Genomic DNA, 26,186 nt, shown 5'->3' with positions numbered 1-26,186 from the left:
AGTTTTCAAGGGGAAAGGGACTGTCTTTGATATGAACTCAGTGGTGGGCTCTTTGACCTCCCCCTGCCCGAGGGAGTAGCAGCCTTACTAGGCCACAGAAGAGGACATTGCAGCCAGTCCTGATGAGACCTGATAAACTAGGGTCAGATGGAAGGTGAGGAGGACCTCCCTTATCAGTGGGCTTAGAGAGGGGCAGGGAGGAGATGAGGAAGGCAGGGTGGGATTGGGAGGGAATGAGAGAGGGGGCTACAGCTGGGATACAAAGTAAATAACTTGTAATTAATATAACAATTAAAATTAAAAAGAAAAAGAAAACTGGGAATAGTGCTACCTCAAGATCCAGCTATACCACTCCTGGGCATATACCTGAAAGATGTTCCACCATTTAATAAGGGCATTTGCTCAGCCATGTTTGAGGGTTTGATGCTTTCTAAATGCTGTTTTGAAATGCTACTATCTGCAAGTTGCTTGAAATTGGGACCCCAGGAAGCAATTGGTATATTTATAAAGAATTAGTCTGGCCTTCTCTTACTAAAAACAAGTTATAGTTTCCTTACCATACAAACCCTATGTTTACTCCTATACTTCTGACACTAAGCTAGTTGCTATTTATGGCACAACCAGAGATGTGAGGAACAATATACTAACAGAGAGAAGCAAATGAGATGGCATGCTAGAGTTGTTAACTTTTCCCACCAAATCACGAGCCATTTAACATTAGGTCATGCTTGCTCACAGGTTCTCAGAAACAGGTGAGGATTCAACTTAAAGACAATGAAATTCATTTCCGTGGATCCCAGCCACCTAGACTTTCAAAAGTAACCTGGTGTGGATATGGACACTGCTGAGCAGAATCAATAGGAGCAGCCCCTTCAGAGTGGCCTGGAACTTTGCCCTAGTGGAGCTTTTCACTTTAGAGATCATCTAGTTCAACTTCTGTGAGGCAACACACCTGTAGAACACATTAATAGGGTGCTATCTCCCCAGAACCACAAAAATGCTGCAGGTCAAGTCAGCTGTTCTGATGGCCCTCAAGGATCTTCATGAAAACTTGTTACCCTGTCGGTTACCTAGATGGCTAAAGACCCCAGGATGTGTAGCTAGCCTCTGTGGGGTGAAATCTAACTCTAGCTGGATCAACTTGGACTAGCTACTTACCTTCTGGAGCATTTTTTTTCTGTGAAATAAGAAAGATATTGATTTTGTTTTAGATATTTGCTTGAGCAGGGTGCTTGGTGCAAGCAGAGCCCCCAGTAGAGTTAGCTATTTTGTTACTATGGGGACTATATAACTCAGTTTTTGATGGTTCAGAAACTTTGTTGCTACAGAAAGAAAGTAGATAGAAAATTCCTGAAGTCCTTTTTTTTAAATCTTAAATCAGCAGGTAAAATTGTAGATTTTCTCTAAAGCAGTGGTCCTCAATTTGCCTCCCAAAGGGACCTTCCAAAGGGCCTAATGCCATCACTTCCTAATACAGTTCCTGTGCTGGCCTCTAACCATAAACTTATTTTTGTTGCTACTTCATAACTAAACTTTGCTATTGTTATGAATCATAATATAATACCCAATATGCAGGATATTTGATATGCAACCTTCGTGAAAGGGGCATTTGACCCCCAAAGGGATTATGTCCCACAGTTTGAGAATCACTGCCCTAAAGGGACCTATGGTACGTGTAGGTATTTTGAAGAAAGGGACTCCTTTACTCTTTTATTACCAGGGCTCTTTTACTCTCACATCTATTTAACTAGTGTCTGATATATTCACGGCATTAGTGTGACGGAAAGATTCGTGAGTCACATGGCTAGGCTAAGTTCAATTATTCAGTCTTTCACTGGAGAAATTATTTCTGAATGCAAATTCATAAGACAACTGAAATACTGGAGCCACTTTAAAACCTTATCATTATGGCATAGTTTGCGCTTAATCATATCTCTAGTGGACTCATTGACCATAAGAAACCATAGATTCTATTTCAAGGAATTGGGGCGCATCACCCACAGCAAAAATCTGTACCTTGACTCTTAAATCCACATCTGTTAGCACCATGAAGAAGTCATTATAGGTCATTCCATATTCTTTCCTCAGCTCGCCAATGAGATGTTGGTCTACCAAGTCCTCATCATCCACCACACGCATGGGTTTCTCATTATCTTAAGGAAAACAAAGTGGGAAGAAATATGAGTGTGGCAAACTAGAAATCACTGAGTAAGACTGAGTGGGAACCCTGGACTTTCATGCAGCTCAAATCAGACAATCCTTTCTAGCTTTATATGCTTAACTCACAATATGTATGAACAATTCTATAGTGAATTAAATTAACTCAGTTCTACAGTGAATTAATAGGTATAAAGCAACCAGTGCTTTATATTCATAGAGTACATAAAATAGTACTGAAAACAATGCCTCTAAAGATGGCAACCCCATCTCTGCCCATCCTGTTCATGAGAATAGGAAGTGTTCGCATCAAGGTTACCTAGCATTGCTAGAAATGAGCCCATCCTACCACAGTATGAGCCTTTACCTACATTGTCAGGAAACTAGACCAAACCTGTTTGTAAAGGCTCACTTCCACTATAGGTAATTCTGAGTCTGAAGCCAGTGTTTGTTCCTTTTCTTAGCATATAATTAACTTTGGAGCTCAGGAAACATGCGCCATTGAGAAAAATAGTCTATGCTCGAAAGTAGTCACAGGTTCATTTTGGCTCCAGAAGACACTATACAAATTTCTCAAATGACCACAATTTTTCAAGCAAAATTTAAGAGCTTTTGGAAGGCTTTTAGAATTAGGCAAGTTTTCAGTCAACAAAATCATCATAATTCAGAATAGTTCCTGAAGGTGTCACTGAGTAAATAGGAAACATGAAGATCCAAGTTTCTTAATTAGGGTTTCCATTAACCAAAAGCAGCTTGGGGAGGAAAGGATTGATTTCAGTTTATAGTTCCACAGCATAGCCCATCACTGAGGGAAGTCAGGACAGGAACTCACACAGAAAAGGAACCTGGAGACAGAAGCTGATGAAAAGGCCATAGAGGAGTGCTGCTTACTGGCTTGATCTTCCTGGCTTGGTTGGCCTGCTTTCTTTTAGGACTCATGACCACTAGCCAAGGGATGACACTATAAAGACCACAGTGAGTTGGGCTCTCCCACATCAACCATCACCAGGCTGTATGGTGGAGACATTTTCTCAATTGGGGTTCCCTGTTTCAAAATGGGCTTAGCTTGTGTCAAGATAACAAAAAACTATCTAGAACACAAGACACAAGTAGCTTGGTGTTACATGCAAGTTACATGTCTGAAAGTATTTAAACATTTCCAAGGGCAAGACAGCTTTACAGATTGTCACCAATTTGTGGTTTGGTTTAGAATTTTTTTTTTCAGCTTTATGAAAGTGATATAATTTCAGTGAAGCCTTGCTTTGAATTTGGATCTTTTCCAAATATTTTCTCATGATGTAAAGGCTCCAGAAGCCATTTGATTATGGGTAACAGTTGACTCTGTAGAATAACGTGTTACTACGCTGTACCTTACAATTTACAATATCAGTACATTAAGTGGATTTTTTTGTTGCTTTTGGAGGCATGGTCTCTCTGTGTAACAGTCCTGGATGTCTTGGAACTTACTACGTAGACCAAGAACTCAGAGAGATCAGTCTGCCTCTGCCTTTCAGGTGCTGGTATTAAAGGCATATACCACCATACCCGGCTTAAATGCATCTTTTACTTTTAATTTTGTTGATTTATTAGTGTGTAGGTACCATGTGTGCGTGCCACAGCATGGGTGTAGGTGACAATTCTAGGAAATTAGTTGACACAAAAGCCAGTTCTCTCCTGCCACCTGTGGGCTTGAGGAATTGTATTCACATCATAAAGTTTTCATACAAGAGCCTCAATCTGCTGTGCCATTTTGCAGGCCCTAAATGTGTGCCAATATTATAATGGTCACAATGGGTTTGTTGGGCTACAACCCTATGATAGCTTAAAAGGTATCTACATTTACTTCTTTAAAACCGATTAGGGTTTTCTTCAGCTTTGCCTAAAATTGTATCTGCTGAATAATTCTTCATATTAAGGATAAATGTGAAAAAAATGAAATTAGTGAATGATGACAACATGAATATTAGCACAAAGAGTCTCAATTATCAACACAGACACACAGTGAGCAACACTAAAGCTGAACATAATATCCATTACCTTCCTGATAAGAAGACAATTATAGTTGAACTGTTACTTTGATTGGTTTGATTATTTGAGTTGAAAAAATTAAGTGAGACTTGGAAGAGATCAAGAAATGGAAACAGTACTAAAATGATCAAATATATTGTGTGCATGTGTGAAGTGTATAAAAAACCCATTATTATACATAATAGGTTAATAAAACCATGAAAAATAAAAGCAAAAATTTGCAGTTAATATTCTAAATTTTTACAAACAGGGTTCATCTTCACCTAGAAATTATAATTTTGAGGGTTTTTTTTTTTTTTGTTGTTGTTGTTATTTTGCTTGTTTTTGAAATGGGATCTCATATAGCCCAAGCTGGTCTTGAATTCACTCTGTAGCTAAAGATGGCCTTGAACTACTTTTGAAAATATATTTTATTATTATTATTGGTGGTGGTGGTGGTGGTTATGTCCATTGTGTCAGTGAGTGGGTACTTATGCCATGGTGCATGTTCAGAGGTCAGAGAACAAGTTTCTGCAGCCTGTTGTCTGTTTCCACCTTTACAGGCCCCAGGGATTAAACTCAGGCCACCAGACCTTGAGTGGTTGCCATGTGCCTTGAGCCATCTTATCGGCCTGATCTTGTACATGTACAATGATGGCTGCAAGGTTTTGCGAGGGTAATAGATATAAAAGCCATCCTGCTCACCTCAAAACTGGCAGCCCTAAGTGCCAACCACATTACAGCTCAAAATCAAATCTTTGTCCATCCTTGCACTCCTTTTCCTCATAGGAATGGAGGAAAAGAGTTAATTCTCAACTAACCTCCGTACATTAAAAACTCAGAGGGTTGGGGGGTCTCTCTCAGAGAGCACAGTCTGTAACAGATTCTGAGGGGGAAAAAAGTGGACTGATGTGCTCAAGCTCACACTGCTAGCTAGACACAAAATGGCGGCAGGACTCAGACAACACAACTTATTCCCCCATAGACCCCTCTGTGCTACACAAACCCCTCACAATCATTGGCCAACAGGACCCTGGTTCCAGACCTAAGATAAACTTTGTTCTAAGCAGCAAGAAGCTCATTTCACAGTCTCGTTTCTCCTCTCAAGCAAAATGTTTTCAGAAGTAATTCAGCCAAACATTAGAAATAAAATATTTTGCACTCTTGGGATACTGAAATGTCTACATGTTTTGCCTGGGAAGGAAAAATTTGCCAAAGGGGGGAAAAAACCGAAAAACAGTGAAGGCTCTGATCAGCACTGGATCCAAGGAAAATGGAGGCAAGTGTACAGCAGTGAAGAATCTACTCCTGGTCAAATTCTGAGAGGAGATGTGTATGAGGCCAGCTCCTGTGTGCGGCTGCCTGCCCTAGGCACAGGTCTCTGCAATCCTCCTTCAGGTTCATGTACATTTTGTGAGATCCAGACTAGGATTATCAAGGAAAGGGCCAGCCAGATGAGGGAAACTCTTTCACATGATTACAATCAGCCTAGAAGTGGGATGCTTGCCTGGCTCCGCATCCTTTAGGAACCCCGACCCCCAAAGCAAGTATGTGAGTTTTTTCATGTATCTGACTGTACACAGCACAGTGGCACTTTAAAAATTAGCTTTAATTATAAGCTACTAAACAACTATATGCCTGGAATTATGGGCAACCACACACACACACACACACACACACACACACACACACACACTTGTGATGACTTCTTTATTGTGTCATCCCTGATTTTTTTCCTTCTCACCTTCCCCGAAGTTCAAGCTGAGAACTGAAAGGATGCCGTCTCTGTGCTAGAGAGTGTGCAGACTGACTGACTGACTAGACTGTTGTAACTGTGGAAAGATGGAATCTTGTACATTAAGAGACAGATTATCTTGGGCTATCTTTAGTCGTGTTAATACCCACTTACCCTCAAACCATGTCTTTGACCTAACATCTTTGTGACTGCTAGTAAAACTTGTGGAATGTGTTACTCAGCAGATCTCCAGCTTCCACCAACCCTAAAGCTATGAATGTTAAAAGATAACATCTGGGCCTGAGGAGATGACTCATTTTGGTACAGTGCTTGCCACGCAAGCAGAAGGACCTGAATTTGGATCTCTAACCCCACAGAAAAAGCTGAGCATGGGTGTGTCCTAGCTAGCCAGCCTAGCCAATCAGCAAGCATCAAGTTCAGTGACAAACTCTGTCCTAAAAATGTGGTAGGGAGGCCAGGCATGGAGATGCACCACCTTTATTCCAAGCACTCTGGAGGCAAAGCAAGTGGGTTTCTGTGAGTTTGAGGCTGGCCTGGTCTGCCTATATGGTTCCAGCCCAGCTTGGGCTACACAGTGAACCCTTGTCTTAAAAAGAAAAAAAAATTGGCTGGAGAATGATTAAGAAATAAATCAATAAATCTAACATCAACTTCTTATCACTACACATATGGCACACATAGGATCACATACACACACAGGGACACACATACAAACATGCAGACTTGTACAGACACACAGACTCAGATACACACACACACACACACACACACATACACACACTTGTCATCTGAAACCTGTAGAAGAGATTGCCCCAATGTGCTTACTGTACCTCACCAACCTGATCTCCCATCAATGTATTGGACAAGTACATCAATTTAGAGTTTTCTTTTTGCTCTATCACTAAGAAAGCTCATATAACCTCTCCCATATTAGAGCAAGCCATTCAAGGTGACCTAAATCTATGTTCACAAGCCATGGTCTCTCATGCTTATATCATGGTGAATTCCATTATTTCCCTGAGACAAGGGCTGCTCTTTGCATCTCTAAAGCCATTCAACAAATACCAGGACCATTTCACCTTCCACTATCACTTCAGCACTTTCTTAGCTTCACCAGCTGTTTTTTAAAGAGTAGAATTTATTGCCTACTTTCATCACAGTCACTGGAAACTAACCATGATGATCTTTGGATCCAGACCAATCGATTTAGAATCACTCAAAGTAAAGCCAAGTGAGCTGCATTCTAACAGGTTTCCTAGCTGACTTCAGTGCACTCAGAGAACAAAAAGCCACTGTCTCACAGAAGAAAACCTGAATTCTTATCACAGCACATAAGGCCATTAATGTTATGGACCCAGTGTATCTTAACTAATATTACTATTAAGACTGTGTGCCCTTACACTATGATCTATTCTCAATTATTGTGGCTATGGACCCTCTCAACACATTAACAGTGCAAATCTAGAATCCCAGGAAGCTGAGGCAGGAGGATGGCAAGTTCAAGGCCAATAGTTCAAGGCCATCCTGGGCAACTTAGTGATTCTCTCTCTCTCTCATATATATATATTTGTACTTATTTGTTCATGCATAAAGAAGCACAAATGGGCAAAGAAAGACCCATACATATAGTTGCCTGAAGAGGTCAGGAAGTAATAGGATAGAAGGATCAGGCACAGACTTAAGAACCATCTATGCACAACTTCTTATATAAAGAGTATAAAATGTATCAATTTCAAAAGTTAGATAAAGATAAAATACCTCAATTTCCAAAACTAGAAGGATACAAATTTGATTTCCCAAGGTTTCTTCATTAACAAACCTACTGTTTACAAATTTTCTATCACTTATGGTTTTATCCCTGATAATGGTGATTGGAAGAGTCTGTTTTGTTTATGTGTTTACATACATACATATACACACATAAAAGCTTAAATTTAGCTTCTTAATATGAGAGAAAATATTAGTTATTGTTCTGGGTCTGGCTTCTTGTGCTTAGCATGATGTCTAGTTGCATCCATTTTCCCCACAAATTTCTTAATGGTTACCAAAATTCCTCTGGTTTACCTGCCTTGTTTTCTGTATTTCCTCAGCAGTTGAAGGGAATTGTTTCTCTCTCTGCCACATTGTCCAATGACTTGTTTTGCACAGTTGACTTTTATCCCCTTGGTTATCAGGGGTTGATCTTAACCCTGATACATTTGATCGTAAAGGCAGAGAGTGATGGAGTAAGATGAGTGAATGGGTGCTAGGCTTTGTAGCCTATTTACATCACTGATCGTTGAAAACTGAATGAACATACAGGAAACACTTAAACGCTGTGGAAATCCATTCACCTGGGATTTCGATCTTACTAAGGGTGGTGATGTCTAAAAGGGGCAGCTGCCAGACACTGTAACCAAAGATGAAAACAATGGTTGAGTCAGAGGATCAGTTTTTCTGGATTGCCTCAAGGGGAAAGAAGGATTTGGGGGGGATTATTATGGGTGCTGATGATTGTGAGCTTCACCATATAATGTAATTTTCTTCAGTGAAATTGAAGACAAGCAATACTTGAGACTAGAATGTATTCTGTCATCTTATTTGTAAATGTTAGTTTAAAATTCATCCACATGTATTCCTTATCTATATAAACGATTTTTACTTTGTCCCTTCTTGTATTGAATTCCACACCTATTACTTTTTCTACATCCTTTTTATTAATTACCCCTAAACATTCATTTCCTCAGAAAAAAAGTTACCAGAGATGGGAGATATCCCAGTGGTTAAGACACTTGCTTTGCAAGCATGAGGATCCAAATTCAAATCCCTAGCACCCATGTAACACGTCAGCATTAGTGGATCAAAACTGGCAGATATTGGGACCTCTAGTGAAAACAGTGTGCTTCAGGTTCTGCAAGAGAACCTGTCTCAAAAGAATAAAGTGAGCAGTGATAGAGGAAAACATCAAGTCTTCCACTGGCTTCTGAATATAATCATCCTGGGGTAAGGTGAGGCATGTGCACATAACACACACACACACACACACACACACACACACACACACACACACTGTGTCTGGTTGTCAGTGTCTGCTTTCAAGGCCCAGGAAAACTCTGGAGAAATGCAGAGTACCTGCTTCCTATTTAAGGAGAAGTAAAACCACTGGACAGATCTCCAGCTGAAAACCAGGCAGAGCTGAGATTTGGTTCACTGAGACTATGGCTCACGCCAAGTTTTATTTTCCCAGAACTGATTCCCAGTCTTGGCTGATAGACCTACCAGCCTTTCTCATAGGGGTAACCTGAGACATAACACAGGGAGTGAAGGGCCTTCCAGGAATTAGGTGAGAGAGAAAAAATGCTCCCCGCACTCCAAATCAGGCCGGCACTGTCACTCTGTGAGGCAACTTCCAATAAGTCAGGGAAACAAACAAACAAACAAACAAACAAACACCTCAACCCCCCCTACAGTTCATATTCAATCCAGATTTCCAGAAAACACCAGGATAATGCTAAAAATTTTCAAGGCGGTTCCAGATGCTTATAATATGACTATACCAAGATTGAAGTAGAAGATGTAATGGCTTTTCCAAACTCCTCTGAAGTCAGGAATGAGAAGAGTTGGAAGGTAGCACTTTTGACACTGAGAACACCTGGCTGGGGAGAACTTTCATCACCTGCCAGCACCAGTCGGTGCTGGGCTGAATGCCGATTTCCTCTCTAGACATCTGGAGTATCATGAAGCCTCCTGGCTCAAGCTACTGCGTGAAACTCCAGGAAACAAATGGTTTGAATCGCTGTTAACCACGAAATACGCCCTTACGCTGTTAGTCTCTGGGGCTTCTCATTTATCGTCAAGAGGACGAATGCAATCTGACCTGAAAGAGCGAGTCAGCATGTTATAACTAGCAGGAAGCAACAGCAATTGTCTTCCTGGTGACCATTGTGACAGCCCATCTGATCTCCAGACTACTTGGATCACCAGATCCAATGGTGATGATAAGGATGGCTACAATAATAATAAGGATGGCTGCCCTTTTATCAGCAGGGATGTGTAAGCACAACCTGTGAAGTGGATTCCGTTCCTTCTAAGACTTAAGAATTGGGCTGGAGAGATGGTCCAACTGTGAAAGGCTAGGCTCACAACCAAAAATATGAGTTAAGATTTAACCTGCCCAAGCTCACATAACGAATAAATTGTAACTCTGGGTGTGGACCTCCTGTCCTCCAGAACTACTTACTTTGTTTCTTTGATTTACTTGATTCTTGTTGAAGCAGAGTATCACTATGTAGACCAGGCTGCCCTCAGACTCACAAAGATATGTCTGCCTCTGCCTCCCAAGATGTGTGTCACCAAATCTAGCTGCTGTTGTTGATTAAGGACATTATTCTCTCCCCCATACATACACACAGAAGAGGGATAGAGTTCACCTATCAGTTACGGGGACATGATGATTTATGTTGAGGCACTGAAAAAGATGTTACTTATGTATCCTTTGCAGCCACTTCAGGGGATGGTGAGCTAATGAATGAAGAGAAAGCATAGCTGAAAATGTATAGCCCAGTTCTGGAGAGCTGCTGTGTAACACTGCGCCTATGCTTAGACCACTGTATTTTACATTAAAAGATTTGTTAAGAGAATAGATCATATGGTAGCAGTTGCTGTCATGAGTAAAGGTGAATAGTCTAGAAAACTAGTCTATATGCATATCCAGTTGACATCATAATTAGGACAGACGTGTCATTTGTACCAGATCCTGCATCAGAAAAATCTATACTATATCTGTGCTATACTGTTTTGTGTAAATGTTAATTAGTTGGAAAAATATTTTCACATCTTTTCAGAAGAAATGTACCTTATGAAAAAATACAGATGGTAGCGAAATATAAAGGATGAATCCAAAGAACTCTAGTTATAACTAAACAATAAAAGCAGGTAAACTAATGTTTAAGAAAAGATTTTTTTTGGGGCTGGAGAGATGGCTCAGAGGTTAAGAGCACTGGCTGCTTTCCCAGAGGTCCTGAGTTCAATTTCCAGCAACCACACGGTGGCTCACAACCATCCATAATGAGATCTGGTGCCCTCTTCTGATGTGAAGGAATATATGCAGATATTGTATATATAATAAATAAATAAATTTACAAAAAGAAAAGATTTTCAAAAAATATAAAACTTTTTATGGGAATTAGGGTGTCAGTTGGAGATGGAGGTGTATGAGAGGGGGTAAAAAAATAACCGAAATATCACACACACACACACACACACACACACACACACACACACACACTTTTCACATCGAAAATTTTATAGATAAAAGAATTGTAAAAGAAACCATTGCCTCTGGTCCAAGCCTTCTTAGTGTGAGACTTGACTAATCAGTGAATCCAGCAAGACACCCATGGGAACTGCTGCAAATTACATCTCAGCTGCCTGAGGCTGAGCTCTGCCTCGTGAACCTCATACACGTCAGCAACTTGAAAAATTGCAAGAACTCTAAAGTTCAGCCAAATTCTTCTGCTCTCCAAAAGGATTTGGGTGAAGTTCAATCCGTATTTTCAGTGGCTTTTCATTTAGCCTAACAGTTTCTAACTCTAGCTAATTCAGGGTTGCCAGCATCTAGGGGTCTCATAGGCCCACATGTATGATGAATCACCCATAGCATAAGGCCTGTAGGCATGTTGACTGGCACTACTTACAGTCAAGGGGACACAGGAACCAAGAGATTATCCCCCTTTGATTATCCCCAATCATGTAATACTTTTCTCATGTAATACTTTTGCTCCATTTCTCTGACTTAAAAAAAAAAAAGAGTACTTTCATACTTTCATATCTTTATTTTAAACTCATGACATCTTAAGCCAGAATTTTCCTGGCTCTACTGGATATATGATAGATAGATAGATAGATAGATAGATAGATAGATAGATAGATAGATGATTGATTGACAGACAGAGAGACAGGATCTCTGTCACCACAAGCAGAGGACCCTCCAAACATTCCAGTGTCTTTTTTGATCTCCTCAAAGCCCTACCTAAGACCTCTCCCATAACAACTGTCCCACCACAGATAAGAAGCAAGCAAACAAACAAACAAACAAACAAAAAATACGATAAAATGCTAAAGAGCACCTAGCTGGAAGTGGTCAATTTTCATGGTGCTGTTGTTGACAGGACCAAAGATGGTGACTACAGAGATCCTCCTGGTGGCCATCTTGCAGAAGCTCTCCAGATACTCATCCCGCTGCTGCACGTACATGCTGTTCTCAGCCTTGGGCGTGGTGATCAGCTGGAGGCACGGAAGGACAGGCAAGTGTTAGTTCATAGTGCTCAAGTCACGATGAGGCCAGACCCAGAGACAAATGAGAGCAGAGGGCACCTAAACCGTTAGCTGCTTTCTTAGGTGGCCACATAATCAAAACCCAAATGACGATTTAGACAGCCTTTGTGTTTTAAGAAAAATAAAAACTAGTGCAGGGAGTTTAGAGGTCTCTGCTCAGATCTCTAATTTACCTTCATTTCATCTGTGTCGTGGTTTTCCTATTTGTGGCCACGCAGAGATATTTGTTCTTCAAGCCTCTCACATTCTGTGAATATCTGACATGCAATAATTATCTGCCTTCCCTCATTTAGATCTTCATTATCCTAACTAATTAATTAGACACTGGGTAATTCAATCATTTTTTTTTAAAATCACTTCTTCAATGTTGAAAGAGTTTCACAACCAGGCCCTGAACACAATAGATTAGAAAGTTACTAGGTAACCTTGCAGACAGTATGATGGCTTTGGGGGGTATATTTTACCATATAGATGACATTTTTTGTCACACTGGTCTCAAGGAGGGGGATTTTGATGCTAGAGCCCAGCCCTACTCTATCAGATGGTTCTAACTGTTTTACTTTAGCCTTCTCTAAACCAGATCTGGGTTTTTTCATCCATATTTTATGACTCTTCTGAAAAACAAAGGTACCCAAAGATATTTTGATCACCGATTTTGCTTAAAATGAGTATTCTTTGATTATTCTGTGTATGAATGTATGTATGTTCGTATATGTATGTATGTATGTATGCATGTGCATATGCGTGTATTTGTGTACGTATTTAGTTAATTGTCTAGGTTCTCTTGTATCCTCTAAGAATACCTCACTGTTTGGAATCTACCCTAACACAAAAGCTTCTCTGATCCTTTGGTAATTTTAATTGCCTTTTTTTTTTTTGAAGCCTCCTCCAATATCACATGTTTTCCAAGCACAAACCAACACTATCTCCCACACCCTGAGAATGAGCAGCGCGTGGCCAGCTCTGGGAGTGGGAAGCCATGAAGGTGTTTTCTGATGCTGGTCAGGCCCTTCTTAATCCCCTTGAACCAGGAGAACTCACAGTGCAGGTGCCTGTAGTGAGGCCTGTTCAGGCCCCGAAGTTGGCTCACTTCTGGGCCTTAGAAGTAAGCCCATATGTGTATGTATATAATGTATGTACATTATATATAAATATATAAACATTTTCTTGCATTTAGCCATGTTCAAATGTAACAGCAATGTTTCCATTTACCCGCCAAAAACTCGTAAGCTCTTCTTAAAGTCTGTGTCTACCAGGTTAGCATTTTGGGTGGGGGTGTTAATGGGTTATTCATCTCTGTCAAATATCTCCTCAAAAACGGCCAGTAAGTTTGGCTCCAAATCTATCTTGCTGTTTATTTTTCTCCATCTTAGTTGTTTATTGATACCTACAAGCTTTTCCTGCTGACATTTTTGTGCTTGACAAAATATTCCCTCTAGAAAATCAAAATGCTTCTGGAAGCCTCTGAGTGGAACATTAGAAAAGGTTTTTGGTTTTGTTTTAAAATGTTTTTCTTAGTTCATTTTTTTAAGTAGACATGCTGCAGTTCATTTTTGATTTTCTGTTTCATGCCTGTTCAAATGGACACAGCAGCCAGGAAATATGTTTTATAAGATGTAATCTCCATGAGCAGAAGTATAAAAATTCCACATACTACCTAAAATTTATTAATTAATTCAGAGTTAGCCTTAAGGAAAAAAAAAATAGGGTGGTTCTAAAAAGATATGTTGATCATATTTTTGGCTCGTTGGTTGGTTGTTTTTAAGTAGCTATATGTTTTGATAGGGAAGGATGAATTTTGAAGTTTTAAGTTGACATTTTATTTATTTATTTATTTATTTATTTATTTATTTATTTTTGGCTTGTCTTTGCTTATAAATAGACCATTTTGGAATGAACAAAATGTTGTTTAGATAGGAACATAAAACAATGAAGACAAAGGTAAAAAGATCCACTGTTCATGATTTTGGACTCCAAGCCCATATTTAGAATATATTTTAAGGAGTTCCAAGGCTCGGCGTCCCAGACTCTAGATGAATGATAATTACTGTCCCCTTACTTCATGGCCATACACAGGCTTCATTTCATTGTCTCATTCTTTGTCATGGGGCCCTGTGGTCCATGACCATATTTTAAAAGTTCTCAAAGCCTCCTCAAGTATTCTCCTCCTGGGCATGTATAATTAAGAGCTGCAGACAATATGTAATCTGAGAGATGCTCTTCCTCCCCTGCATGGCAGCTTCTCCCACAGAGCTGTTGCCCAGGGAGGTTTTAACTCACTGAGGGAGGTGATGTTCATGTTGCATGATTCACCCCCTGGCTTCTGGCCTTGCAGGCACTCTCCCAAGGCTTAAGGGCCCTCTTTACCCTTGTTATCAGACCAAAATCAACCATAAAATAAAAGCAACTAAATCAACAAGATAGACAAACCCTTAGCCAAACTAAGTAAAAGGCAGAAACTATCCAAATCAGCAAAATCAGAAACAAAAAGGGAGATATAACAACAGACACCAAGGAAATCCAATCATTTGGTCTTACTACAAAAGCCTATATGCCACAAAATTTGAAAATCTAAATGAAATGGCAAATTTATTGATAGATTCCACTTACCAAAATTAAAGCAAGATCAGGTAAATAGATAAATAATCCTATATACCAGAAGGAAATAAAAGCAGTCATCAAAAGTCTCCCTTCCAAAAAAGGCCAGGGCCAGGTGGTTTCAGCACAGAACTCTACCAGATCTTCAAAGAAAAGTTAATTCCAATTCTCTTCAAACTATTCCACAAAATAGAAGCAGAAGGAACATTATCAAACTCATTCTGTGAAGCCACAGTCACCTTGATACCAGATCTTATTACAGAAGGTTGTGAGCCACTGTGTGGTTGCTGGGAATTGAACTTAGGACCTCTGGAAGAGTATCCAGTGCTCTTAACCTCTGAGCCATCTCTCCAGCCTTGATACCTAAACCACACAAAGACCCAACAAAAAAAAGAGAGAGAGAGAGAGAACTGCAGACCTGACTCGCTTATGAACATTGACGCAAAAATACTAAATAAAATGTTTGCAAACCAAATCCAAGAACACATAAAAGATATCATCCACCAAGACCAAGTAGGCTTCATCCCAGGCATGCAGGGGTGGTTCAATATATGGAAATCCATCAATGTAATCCACCATATAAACAAACTGAAGGAGAAAAACCACATGATCATCTCCTTAGATGCCAAAAAAATCATTTGACAAAATCCAACAACCATTCATGTTTAAAGTCTTTGAGGGATCAGGGATACAAGGCACATAACTAAACATAGCAAAGACAATATACAGCAAACCTATAGCCAACATCAAACTAAACAGAGAGAAACTTAAATCAATCCCACTGAAATCAGCGACAAGGCAAGGATGCCCACTTTCTCCATATCTCTTCAACATAGTACTTGAAGTCCTAGCTAAAGCAATAAGACAACTAAAGGAGATAAAAGAGATACAAATCAGAAATGAAGAAGTCAAAGTATCACAATTTGTAGATGACATGATAGTATACACGAGGGTCGCCAAAATTCAACCAGAGAACTCCTTCAGCTGATAAACACTTTCAGCAAAGTTGATGGATACAAAATTAACTTAAAAAAAATCAGTAGCCCTCCTGTATACAAAAGACAAAAGGGCTATGAAAGAAATTAGGGAAACTACACCCTTCACAATAGCCACTAATAACATGAAGTACCTTGGTGTGACTCTAACAAAGCAAGTGAAAGACCTATTTGAAAAAACTTCAAGTTTCTGAAGAAAGAAATTGAAGAAGAAAGAAATCAGAAGACTGAAAGATCTCCCATGCTCATGGATTGTTAGGGTTAACATAGTGAAAATGGTCATCCTTCCAAAAGCAATCTACAGATTTAATGCAATTTCCATCAAAATACCAACACAATTTTTTTTACTTTTGTTTTTTTTATTAATTACAGTTTATTCACTTTGTATCCCCCCATACCTACCTCCCTCCTCTCCTCCCAATCCCACCATCCCTCTTCCCAACCCCTGTCCCTCTCCCAGTCCACTGATAAGGGAGGTCCTCCTCCCCTTCCCTCTGATCCTAGTCTATCAGGTCTCATCAGGAGTGGCTGTAATGTCTTCTTCTGTGGCCTCGTAAGGCTACTCCCTTCTTGAGGGAAGGTGATCAAAGAGCAGGCCAATCAGTTCATGTCAGAGACAGTCCCTGCCACCATTACTATGGAGGCCACTTGGATATTGAACTGCCATAGGCTACCTCTGTGCAGGGATTCCAGGCTATCTTTGTGAATGGCCCTTGGCTGGAGCATCAGTTTCAGAAAAGACCCCTGTGCCCAGACTTTTAGGATCTGTCACTGTCCTTGTGGTGCTCCTGTCCTCTCCAGGCCTTACTATCTCCTGCTTCTTTCATAAGATTCCCTATACTCTGCCCAAAGTTTGGCTATGTGTCTCAACATCTGCCTCGATACCCTGCAGGTAGAGACTTTCAGAGGCCCTCTGTGGTAGGCTCCTGTCCTGTTCCCTGTTTTCTGCCTCCTCTGATGTCCATCCTCTTTGCCTTTCTGACTGGGGATTGAGCATCTTAGCCTGAGTCCTCCTTCCTGATTAGCTTCCTTAGGTGTACATATTTTAGTATGTTTATCCTATATTATATCCAACACAATTCTTTACAGACCTTGAAAGAAAAGTTGTCAACTTCATATGGAAAAACAAAAACCCCAGAATTGCTAAACAATACTGAACAACAACAGCATATCTGGGGCTATCTCCATCCCTGATCTCAAGCTGTACTAGAGAGCAATAGCAATAAAAATTGTATGGTACTGGCATAGAAGCAGAATGGTGGATCAATGGAATTGAATAGAAAATCCAGAAATAAACCCACACACCTATGGATACTTGATGTTTGACAAAGAAGCCAAAACCATCAATGGAAAAATTGATGCATCTTCAGCAAATGGTGCTGGTCTACATGTAGAAAAATGCAAATAGATTCATATTTATCACCCTGCACAAAACTAAAGTCCAAGTGGATCAAAGACCTCAACATAAAACCAGACACACTAAATCTGTTAGAAAAAAAGTAGGAAAGATCCTTGAACTCATTGGCACAGGAGACAACTTCCTGAACAGAATACCAACAATACAGGCTCTAAGATCAACAATCAATAAATGGGACCTCATGAAACTGAAAAGCTTCTGTAAAGCAAAGGACACTGTAATCAGAACAAAAAGACAGCCAACAGACTGGGAAAGGATCTTCACCAACCCTATATCTGACAGAGGGCTAATATCCAGAATATATAAAGAACTCAAGAATTTAAAAAGGAACAAATCAAGTAATTCAATTAAAAATGGGGTACAGAGTTTAAACAGAGAATTCTCAGTAGAGGACTATCGAATGGCAGAGAAACACTTAAAGAAATTCTCAACGTCCTTAGCCATCAGGAAAATGCAAATCAAAATGACCCTGAGATTTCACCTTACACCCACCAGAATGGCTAATATATGTGACAATATATTGTCATGTGACAATATATACTGGAAAAGATGTGGAGAAAGGGGAACCCTTCAACATTGCTGGTGGGAATGTAAACTTGTACAACCACTTTGGAAATCAATCTGGTGATTTCTCAATTAGAAATACTGTTTCCTCAAGATCCAGCTATACTACTCCTAGGCATATATCCAAAAGATGCTCAATTATACAACAATGACATTTGCTCAACTATGTTCATTGTAGCTTTATCCATACTAGCCAGAAGCTGGAAACAACCTAGATGTCCCTCAACAAATGAATGGATACAGAAATTGTGGTACATTTACACAATGAAATACTACTCAGCAATTAAAAACAAGGAAATCATGCAATGTGCAGATAAATGATGAGAACTGGAAAAGATCATTCTGAGTGAGGTATCCCAGAAGCAAAAAGACACACAGTGTATATACTCATTCATAAGTGGATATTAGATATATAATATAGGATAAACATACTAAATCTGTACACCTAAAGAAATAAAGCAGGAAGATGGACTCTCGGTAAGATGATCAATCCTCACTCAGAAAGGCAAATGGAATATACATTAGAAGAGGATGAAAACAGTGAACAGGACATCAGAATATATACATCAAATATATATATTTGACATTAAATTCCTTAAGGCACTGAGGTCTCAAACTCTGTCCCTGTCCAGTGATCCATATTGACTTGACCACACTCCTCAAGCTTACAGAGATCAGTCCATCCATATAAGGGGCAGGGGGAACTCAGAAACATGGGGATACCTGACCATGACAATCTAGACAGAGCCCATAAGCTAGATGAAAAGACCTTCTCCTTAAGCTTGATCTGTTAATGGAGTTTGCACAGGGTAAGGGGAGCAGCTGATCACCTGACATATCAAAGCTTGTCCCTGTGTGTTGACAGTGTTGACATCTCTGTGGCCTCCATTTTCTAGCTTGGCAGCATTTCCTACAGTGCTTAAAGTGGAAACTGTTTGCAGTTTCCTCTTCCTAGAAAGAGCACCATAGCACTCCTCAGTGACCACTCTTATTGTTTGGCCTCTTGCAAGCTTGATGGCGGTAACTCTGGGCATGTGTCATGAATTTACAGTGTGCTGTGATCTTATTTGTGTTTCCGTCCCAAATAAGTATGTTGAGTCAGTGAATCACAGAATAAAGCCTGGTTGTGTAAGTAAGGGGAGCAAACAGGAATTAGAAGACACGGGGGGAGTTTTGAAATATTTTTAAGTCCCTTCTTAGTCTATTCACTGTTAGGCTCAAAACATTAGATCTTAAAAGAATTCCGTAAACCAACTTTCTGCCTTGTAAAACAGAACCTTAAATCCATTTCTAAAACTAAACCACGAAAGAAGATTGTCATCTCAATACCCAGGTCTTTCCAACAGTGCTGAAAATATAAGCCAGCTTGGATTATAGGAGAGTCCATGGCCAATGAAAGCTGAGAGCTGAGCTTGAATTCATGCAGTTCAGCATATCGAAGCTCCCTGTGAGCTGACAAGTAGCTGGGTCGCACAGTCCCCAAATAACAACTGTCTATTACCTATCCTCCACAAAGACCAACGTTTCAACAGCATTCCCCAACTCTGTAGCCATCCCCAAATGGACATCAAACAGTCTAAAGGAATAGGAAAATGGATTCAGTCAACTGTTCTTCGCCCCCTGCCTGGGTAGCAAGGGTCAAGCTGTGTAGTAAAGGCAGGAGCTCCACATTTGCACTTAGTACAAAATGTGACTGATTCTTCTCTTGTCTCAAATGCTCAAAGTCCAAAACAAACTTCTTACAATATGTATTATTTCTCTACTATATGTGGGGCTTGTGGTCTTTGTTACATAATGACTACATGCCTTTGGTGAACATCTCAAGGAATAAAACTTCTGTTTTCTCAATGGGGAAAGGGGTGGATAAATTATTCCTTGTAGGAATTGTGAGAAGTAAACCACACAGTTTCAACAGACAGTCTTACCTGCTCTTTTTGACGAGCGGAGAGGCAGGGAGCTTACAGGATGGAGCTCTGGCCTAAGAGGGGGACACCTGGCTCTATCTGCAATGCACTGTAGAGGCCTTGAAGAAGCCATTTGCTCAACCACAGCTTACATGGTTGTTGCTGGGGTTTCCCTAAGTAATTGGTTAAGTAGCAGCTACGGGATGTTTCACATTGAAAGAACGGTATGAATGAGCACAAAGCACCGGGGGTTTTACAGTAGAGCCAGGGATCCGGTTACTGAAAAACTGGAGAAATGAGCCAGAAAGTCCACACCATTTCTTGGAGAGCAGCCCCACTCACACATTCAGCACACCAGGTTAAGTACAGGGTAGAGAGAAGTAAACGTTCTCCACCATACTTTAACAGCTCAAGACTGCCCAGCCTTAAAGAATGCTAATTGCATCACCACACTTCCTGAATTTCGTCAGCTGAGTTCGATGGAAAAAGTGAGTGGAAAGGGATTAATGCTCCAGTCATGCCTTTCACCCAGAGGCTTTGTTTTGATATCGTGGTAGCTCCATCTTGTCTTCTCTACCCCATTCTTTCTTCATTCATCATTTGCGCTTCAGAAAACATGTTGGTGATATGATCAGCTAGTCACACACAGGACTAACAGACTGAACTGTATCCTGATGGGATTTTCTTTCTCATAACAAACCTGATTCTCTGGCTAGCTCCAAAGAGCCAACATAGGCAGAAGCAATCCCAGCTGGTTTCGGTTTTGCCTCATGTGACATCAGCAGAAGCTGGCCTCTGAGTTTCATTTGATAACAATTTATGACCAGGGATACTGTTAAAAGCAGAGAAGCCCCAGCTGGACATTCCAACGCTAACAGAGAGAGCAAGGAACAGGCCCGAGAAGCCGAAGGCTCAGCTAACATGGAGATAAAGTATGAAAACCCCATTCTTTTGACTTACCCGCTCGGGGCAATGTATTTGTCAGGCCGGTGCACAATTACAATCCTGACATTTCACCCTTGATTACTTCTTTCTGTCTTTAAAATCTAGCCATGAGGAATGCTCTGCCTGCCTTGTTGGCTCAATGGACAGAACTGAGTGAGGGGATACTCTAGTGGGCTAGGCAAAGTCCCAGGTACTCAGAGAGCAAAGCAGCTAAAAAGTTCTGCTTTCCAATGCCTCCAAGAAAGCAGGTTGGTTCTGTGGATCTAGGACAAAACATTCAGGTACCAACCAGCTAGAGTTGTACTTTGAAATCAGTGATTCTGATGGCACTAACTGGAACAGTTCCATTTCAGTTTATGGAGTCTGATAATATACAAGCAGCTGTTAAATGACTTTAACAAAGAGCCTATCATCTGATTACCTAACTTTGTACAGTCACTTGAAAACTCTGGTTTTAAAATGACCTCAACCTACAGAAAGTACCAAAGGGAGTCTCTCTCTCTCTCTCTCTCTCTCTCTCTCTCTCTCTCTCTCTCTCTCTCTCTCTCTCCCCCAGAGCTTAGGTTTTCTTTTAATCTCTAACACCACTATTGATAGAAATGAAAAGAAAATGCAGGACATGCTCCAGAACAAATTCCACAAAGGCATTGGCCTTGGTTAACATTTTAAATGTTCATTTAAAATTTTTCAAACCACAAGAGATACATGGTCACCAGAGTCTCCCTGCTCAGGTCAAATTTAGGCCACTTTGGACAAACTAAAGGACTCTTGAGAAATGCCCTAGAGAGGAGTGCCTGTCTGGCTTGCAAGATGGATGCAGCTAGGAGTCAGCACCTGTGTTTGGGAGAATGGGCATGGTCACAATGGCTTGCCATGGCTCCCCAAACAGCATCCAGGAAAAGTCTCACCCGATATGAACTTCCTGGTTTTTTTTACTATGTATTATGTGTAACATGTTAAACTTTTCCTTGGCTGCCTGGACTAATATTGTGCTGTTAAGAAGGCAGGGTTAGGGCAGGAATCTCGGAGGAGTTCTGAAACATGGGTACATGCAGGAGGTGTCATAGACAAGAGGAGTCACTGTTCTGTCCTTGATGAGGAAAGACCTTCCATTTAGGATCGGCTTGTTCCTGCCCAAAGCTTTCTTTTAATTTATCTAGATCCTGTTACCATTTTACAGACAGTGTCAAATAATGCCCAAAGAGAAGGTTCCTAAAATGAATGACCACATACTCAACACTAGCTGTACTCTGAATACCAGGCAAAACAGAGTAAGGATTGAATATCTCCTTTCCCCAACGTGGGCACACACACTCGTTTCCAAAACAGCCTCAGGAGAAACTGACATCTGACTCCAAATTCATACACACCTCTGGGGCACTAGAAACCAGAGCAAATAACTCAGTCTGTATGCCATCCTGGGATTCTTTCTGCTCTTTTTTTTTTTTTTAATAATTGGAACAGTGACGGAGGAGGCAGCCTACCTGGAGAGAAGATAGCTTTTAAAAGTGTCTCTTGAGTTTCACAACCACCAACTCACCATGTAGACCAGGCTGACCTTAACTCACAGAAATCCATCTGCCTCTGCCTCCCAAGCGCTAGTATTAAAGGCATGGCCCCAACCTTTTTCAAAGTGAGTCAGGCTCAGCCCCAAGCCTGTCATCCAAGATGTGATTTTAAAACGCACAACAAACACACCAATGCCCCAACCACAGAAAACAGGGGAAACTGGCAAAGAAGTTACTTACGAGGAGTCTTCGTTTGCCTTCGAAAGATCCCAGCAGGTCTGTCACTGACTTCTTGGGGCTTGGAGTGAGATGCTTGGCCGTGGGTTTCTGATGGCCATCCTGCTCTGTCTTGCCCTTTTTCTTCTTATTCTTTTCTTTCTCCTGCTTGCTCTTTTTCTCAGCTTTCTTCATCTGCTTTTCACTCTTAAGTAGCTTGTCTGGTTTCACACTCTTTCCTTTTTTTTTCTTCTCCTTCTCAGGTTTCTCGAGCTTTTCATGCTTTTTCGACTCCTTGGCATTCTGGGAGGGAATGTTTTCCACCTGCAGCTCCTCCTCCCCGAGAGAGGTGGTGGGCCGGCCGAGGTCGTACTTAGCTTCATACTCATTGCTGAGAATTTTGTCCTTCTTTTTGGGCAGCTTCCCCTTGGCTGGCTTGTGAGGACCTGGCACCACATTTGGGTCCTGAGGGCCATGTTCTCGTCTGTCTGTCCGGTTGTCGCGGAAACGGCTGGTGCCCACAGCTCTTGTGCTAGCCTCCCAGAGGGTGGTAGGTGGCATGGTGGTGATACTCCCATAGTTGGTGGCTTTGCTGGGCCTCCTAGTGGCCTGTGGCTTCTCTCTCTGTTGCTCCTTCCGAGGGTAGAGATGCTCTGAGGCCGACGGGCCCCTGGCAGTGGTCACCTCCGCTGTTGCAGAAGGTCTGTGGGAGACTGAGAAGGGATTCAGCCGGGATGTCCAGGGCCTCTGGGTAGGATAGGCCGTCGTGGTTGTTGATCTTGCAGCTACTGTCACCACCCGGGAGGTGGCCCGAGTGGCTGTCGTGACTGGAGCAGGAGGAAGGGTGGTGGGTCTCGCAGTTGGGGGAGGCTGGGGAGTGGCTGCCTTGGTGGTGGCCAGCTTTCTCTGAGGCTCTCTGGTGGGGTGGACTTGTGCTCTCCTTGCGTCCTCCTTCCTCTTCTCACTGCCCAGGCCTGTGCTCCCTGCTCCTCCGCCGCCATTGTTCCCTTCCTGGACCACATGACCCTCTAAGCCCGAGGCCTTACACTTTTGGACAAAACCCTTCTGCCTGATCTTCTCGATCCTGCGGATGGGGCCCTGGTCAATGACCTCATACATGGCTTCCAGCCTGACTGGGTAAGGATAGCGCTCTTCCACCTGCAGAGTCTTCTTTAACAGCACCATACTAAACTTGCCCTTCTCCAATTTCAGGAAGCTCATCAGCTTTGGGATGAGACTGGGGTCCAGAGGCTGCTCCAGGATCTGGCCCTCACTGGTGATCCTCCGTACCTTGCCCCCTTCCTCTCCTGCCTGGTGGAACAGCACGATCTGTTGGATGTGCCTTTCGGCCAGCTCACAATACACATCGTCCTTCAGGAGGCTCATCATGAGGCGGTAGTAGCCTTCTGAGGCATGCGGGGCTGAGATGACCCACACCCTGTTCTTTCCTGCAAAGCTGGCCAGGATATTGGGAGAGCCGGACCCAGAGGGGAAACGCAACATTCTTGACCGAGCCGAGGACCCCTCATCTCGGACCATCTCACGCGGAGAACTCCTAGCTATCAGTCTGGACTCAGGTCTGACTGGGACTCCATTGATACCTGAGGAGGCTGGCCTCGCTGTCGGGGATGCTAATCTCAACACAGGTATGCGCTTCCTCCTCTGTAGAGGCTGAGGATTTGGTTCTTCCTGAGCTGATTTCTCCGTTCCACGAGACTGCCCAGCATGCCTCAGATACCGAGCTGACCTACTGCTGATTGGAGAAGCCAGAGGTACTTTCCGCCCTGTGTGGCTGTCGCTATCCAAGGCAGGGGAATGAGATTCTGAGCCACACACCAGCCACATGACAAACAGCATGGTGAAACGGGGTCCCATTTTCCACATCATTGTGTTATCCACTTGGGGATGCAAAGAGGTCGTAATAAAGAAAATAAATATGTGAAAATAAAAATAAAATGGGAAGAAAGAAAAAAAGAAAAGAAAAATCATTAACTGCAAACAGAGCTGTGCACTCTCTATTTTGGCCTGGGGGTCGGGGGGGGGGGGAAGGGGTAGCCAAAGAAGAAAAAGGAGGGAGAGCAGAGGACAGAAAACAGTCTGAGCGCTCCTTTCAAGCTGCTGTGATTGTCAGTGCCTGGTCGTGAAGCAGGAAATCCACCTTTGCCTCACGGGGCAGCAGGCAAGCTAGTTCTGCCTCAGCCATGCTCCGGGGCGCACCAGGCACCGTGTAAACCAAGCATCGCAATCATAACAACATTCACACCTCGTTTCTTCAGACAAGCAACAAGAAAAGAAGCAGCAGAGGGCAAAGACTGCACACTTACATTGTGGTTCATGGAGATGGAGTGCAGAGGCTTTCCAAGGAAACTTGGAGGCTGGTCCCGAGGACAGTTTCCTAGATGAAGTCGGCTCCTTCCAGCCCTCTGTCTCCTTGTGGAGGGTGAGCAATACAAAAGGGCTGTGCTGCAGCTCGTGTTTGTGAAGCAGCTCCAGGGAGCCCAGCCTGAGCTGATTTCTTTTCTTTCTGGCTGCGTCTTTTTACCTTCTGGTCCAGTGGGATGAGGTGAAAGTTGCTGTCCTTGGGACTGTTCGTATCTCCATTTGTCTGCAGTTTCTCCCGTGTCTGTGTGTGTTGGTCCTTTGCTGCCACAGGGATTTTCCTTAAAATGAATTCCTAGAGATTTCTGAATCTTCCCCTCTGAGGAGTTCCAAGATCTTTCTTATCACCCTTTCCCTGAAGTCTGGCTGAGTCCCTTTGTTTCCGGGCGTAAAAGCACTGGGATTAATATGTTTTCCAGGCTGAGGGAAAACAGAGGAATGTGAATGTGAAAAAAAGAGACAATTTCTCCCTTTCCCTTCGGTCTCTCCTCCCTTTATTTCTCCCCACCTTTTTTCTCTTCTTTTTCCTTCTCTTTCTATGTCTTCTTCCTCATCTGGATTCCATCCCAGAAATGTCACGGCTACCTTAGGTTTGCTCCAAACCAAACTCAAACAACAGCAGCCACTGGAAATCACGAAAACTTCACTAAGAATTTAACAGATCAGCAAAACACGCCTCCTTCCCATTTCAGTAGAGTCAGTGAACCTGGTGAGGAAGGAAAAGGCTTCGCTAGGGCTGGGAAAAGTTTTGAAACTCTACACATCATCATAAATCACTTCAGAATAGGATGACTGAGGACTTAACCCTTTCTACACCGAGCTGTGGGGCAGCTTCCCTCCTGGTGGATTCTCACACTATGGTGTGAAAGGGGGAAATCCTCATATTTCTCCATCGGGCTTGTTTTCTTAGAGACAGCTGCTCATTTGGGGCACAGAACTTGGCATCGCATATCCAGACAGTATGCATCTATTTATAGTTCCATGAATGTATTTTTATCTCTTTATGCCTGCTTTACGCTTCGAGTTTGGGGTTGGAAAAGCCCATGGAAAACATGACTAAGTTGTTTTTATATTATGGTAATTGGGGCTCATGTTACTGTGTTCTCGGTCCTTAGTTCTCCTCGGGATGGGTGGAAGCTGGTAAAAGGTTAGCAATGCAGGCAAAGGCTGCTGTCTCCTGAGACTACAGTTGGACATTACATCAGGGAATGGGCATTCTGGCTCCCTGCTTCTCTGGAGATGTTGTGTGTGTGTGTGTGTGTGTGTGTGTGTGTGTGTGTGTGTGTGTTACAATATTCAGCTCTCCAGATGCTTTAGGAATCTGAAATCCTTTAGGCAGTCCCCAGAAATATTTGTGTGAGTGGGCTGGGAAGATGGCTCTGTTGGTAAAGACTTTGCTTCTCAAGCCTGAGGACCTGAGTTTGG

General features: G+C 42.0%; 1 protein-coding gene across 2 annotated transcripts in view; it reads right to left on the bottom strand.

Annotated features, from left to right (window-relative positions):
- The window catches only part of Ccdc80 (coiled-coil domain containing 80), a 34,855-nt gene extending 9,361 nt beyond the window's left edge, over window positions 1-25,494 (bottom strand). Inside the window, exons 1-5 of one of the 2 annotated variants that reach the window (XM_060370475.1) lie at window positions 25,270-25,494; window positions 24,707-25,181; window positions 22,407-24,280; window positions 12,028-12,184; window positions 2,017-2,153 (exon numbers count right to left, since the gene is read on the bottom strand). In XM_060370475.1, the coding sequence (XP_060226458.1) occupies window positions 2,017-2,153; window positions 12,028-12,184; window positions 22,407-24,269 (2,157 nt within the window). In that variant the 5' untranslated portion in view covers window positions 24,270-24,280; window positions 24,707-25,181; window positions 25,270-25,494. Of the gene's footprint in view, window positions 1-2,016; window positions 2,154-12,027; window positions 12,185-22,406; window positions 24,281-24,706 lie in introns of both variants that reach the window. The other variant, XM_060370474.1, reaches the window with a different exon arrangement.
- Between the last annotated feature and the right edge of the window lie 692 nt (window positions 25,495-26,186).

Source organism: Meriones unguiculatus, chromosome 17 (genome assembly GCF_030254825.1).
Source record: "Meriones unguiculatus strain TT.TT164.6M chromosome 17, Bangor_MerUng_6.1, whole genome shotgun sequence".
In the NCBI taxonomy this organism is placed as follows: Eukaryota; Metazoa; Chordata; class Mammalia; order Rodentia; family Muridae; genus Meriones; species Meriones unguiculatus.
This window is presented reverse-complemented; position numbering and strand designations above follow the sequence as displayed.